Genomic DNA, 2,377 nt, shown 5'->3' with positions numbered 1-2,377 from the left:
CTTCAGACATTGATAGCTACCACCAACTAATATGTGAGTCAATATGTCCAGCACCATGCTAAGCACTGAGAACAAAGAAAGGTAAAATATAGCCCCTGTTGACAATGAGTCTCATAATCTCTCCGCAAATAATTAGCTTAAAAACAATCAATAACCAGGATAAATTAGAGATAATCAAAATAGGGAAGGTACTGAATTGAGGTCAATGGTTTAAGAAAGTCTTCTTTCTTTAAGTGAAATTTTAGTTCAGACTTGAAGGAGGCAGACCCCAAAATTGGAGATTTCTCTGGCACTTCAAAAATATAGTAAAAGGAATTTTAAAATCTCTCTGTTTATGACTGCCTTCTGTTTCCATAGTAGCCGTGGTGAATTGAAAAAGGGACAGGTTGGGTGAAGGAAAAAAAAAGGGAAAAAATCCTACATATCAACATAACGTGATCTAACAGTGATCTTTTGGACAAAGGATTCCCACAACTATATCACTGATGTCAATTGACAACTCTTTCTACTCAGGAACTGCTGACTTCAGTCCATTGAATAACGTTCAAAGCCATAGTGAGTCCTAATCAGAATTCCCAGAAAACTGTTGGTCAACACTTTAATCCTCTTCAACCTTCTTGCAATTTTTTAAAAACTTTTCTCTTAGCTCCTTCTACTTTTCCTTTATTTCCCTTTTCTCCCTTTATTCATCAGAGGGAAGCATATTTATATTAAAAGATCTAGTTCTCTAACCTTTACCTAAAGTAATCCCTCTTCAAATGCGAATTTTTCCTCACAGGCTAAGGCATTTCCTTTTCTGGAAGTGGAAAATATCGCTTTGAAGATGGTTAAATTTGGGAGAGATTTTTAAAAGTAAGAAGTAATATATGAGACCTTATGAGAAAATCGATGAGTAAATTTTGAAGATTTAGATCAACATCATCTACCTAGATATTATTGGCCTCTTGATTGCTTAATTCTAGCCCTCATATAAAATAGATATCTGACTATTTTTATGTTTAGAAGTGGATTTTTCTGAAGATTACTCTTTTGTTGCAGGTGAATGACATCACTACCAAATGACATCTATGAAGAACAGATCTGAAGTGAATGAGTTCATCCTCAAAGGAATAACCGATGATCCAGAGCTTCAGGTTCCTCTCTTCATCATTTTCACCCTCATCTACCTCATCACCCTTGTAGGGAACCTAGGAATAGTATCTTTGATCTCCTGGGATTCCCATCTCCATACTCCCATGTACTTTTTTCTCAGTAATCTCTCTTTGGTGGATTTTGGCTTTTCTTCAACTATAACTCCCAAGGTGATGGCTGGGCTCCTTCAAGGGGACAAGGTTATTTCCTTTTACGGATGTGCTATACAGCTATTCTTTTTTGCAGCTTTTGGTACTATTGAAAGTTTCCTCTTAGCATCAATGGCCTATGATCGCCATGCAGCTGTGTGCAAGCCCCTACATTATACCACTACCATGACATCAACTGTATGTGTATATCTAGTCAGTGGTGCTTACTTCTTCAGCTTTCTAGCCATCTCCATAGTCACAGGAAATATATTTAGCCTTTCTTTTTGTAGATCAAACATAGTTGAACACTTTTTCTGTGATGTTACCCCTCTGCTACTTCTCTCTTGCTCTGATATTCACATCACAGAAGTACTAGTCTTTATAATAGGGATATTCACTGTCTTTTCTCCACTTCTTATCATCTTTACTTCTTACTTACTAATCTTCATCACCATCCTGAAGATCCACTCTGTTGAAGGCCGTGAGAAAGCTTTCTCCACCTGTGCTTCCCATCTCACTGCAGTGTCTATATTTTATGGGACAATCATGTTCATGTACTCACAACCTAGTTCAAACCATTCAATGGGCTCAGACAAAATAGTGTCAGTATTCTATACGATGGTTATCCCTATGTTGAACCCTCTGGTGTACAGTCTTAGGAACAAAGATGTCAAGAACACTTTCAGGAAAGCTGTGAGGGGACAACAACATCAATTAAATCAACATTTTTCTTAAAGAGAAAATCCAATCTATACCATCCCCATTCTGGCATCCAATCAAGAAATTGGGTTCTTTTTCTTATGCACAGAGAAGTACATAGCAAATCTTAGATTTTTTTATAGCTCATCTGTTTATAGATCTTTCTAACTTCCCATATATGGATGAATGTATATTTGTCTATGTGTATGTATGTTAGTAGGTATACATCTATATCCATTTATAAGAGGGGGAGAAGTAGAAAATTCTCTCATGTAAAAATCCAAAATACTATTATATCAACAATCAGAGGGATCAGTACAATGTGTAATTAGGAAAATCCCAAACCAACTAATAGGAGAACATATAGAATCAGGGTGAGTTGTGGTGTAAGTATAAGT

General features: G+C 36.4%; 1 protein-coding gene across 1 annotated transcript; it reads left to right on the top strand.

Moving 5' to 3' along the window:
- The first annotated feature begins 1,058 nt into the window (after positions 1-1,058).
- On the top strand, positions 1,059-2,015 carry LOC141547006 (olfactory receptor 5B2-like). Its single transcript, XM_074275276.1, has one exon. It carries the CDS (start codon positions 1,059-1,061, stop codon positions 2,013-2,015), a length of 957 nt encoding a protein of 318 aa, XP_074131377.1.
- The last annotated feature ends 362 nt before the right edge of the window (positions 2,016-2,377 follow it).

The sequence above is a fragment of the Sminthopsis crassicaudata genome, chromosome 6 (assembly GCF_048593235.1).
Source record: "Sminthopsis crassicaudata isolate SCR6 chromosome 6, ASM4859323v1, whole genome shotgun sequence".
NCBI classification, from domain to species: Eukaryota; Metazoa; Chordata; class Mammalia; order Dasyuromorphia; family Dasyuridae; genus Sminthopsis; species Sminthopsis crassicaudata.
The sequence above is the reverse complement of the archived record's forward strand: the minus strand, read 5'-3'. Positions and strand labels throughout refer to the sequence as shown.

What these genes read in the sequence shown, in the direction of transcription:
- LOC141547006 (XM_074275276.1), top strand. Translation starts at nt 1,059, where the DNA reads ATGACATCTATGAAGAACAGATCTGAAGTGAATGAGTTCATCCTCAAA.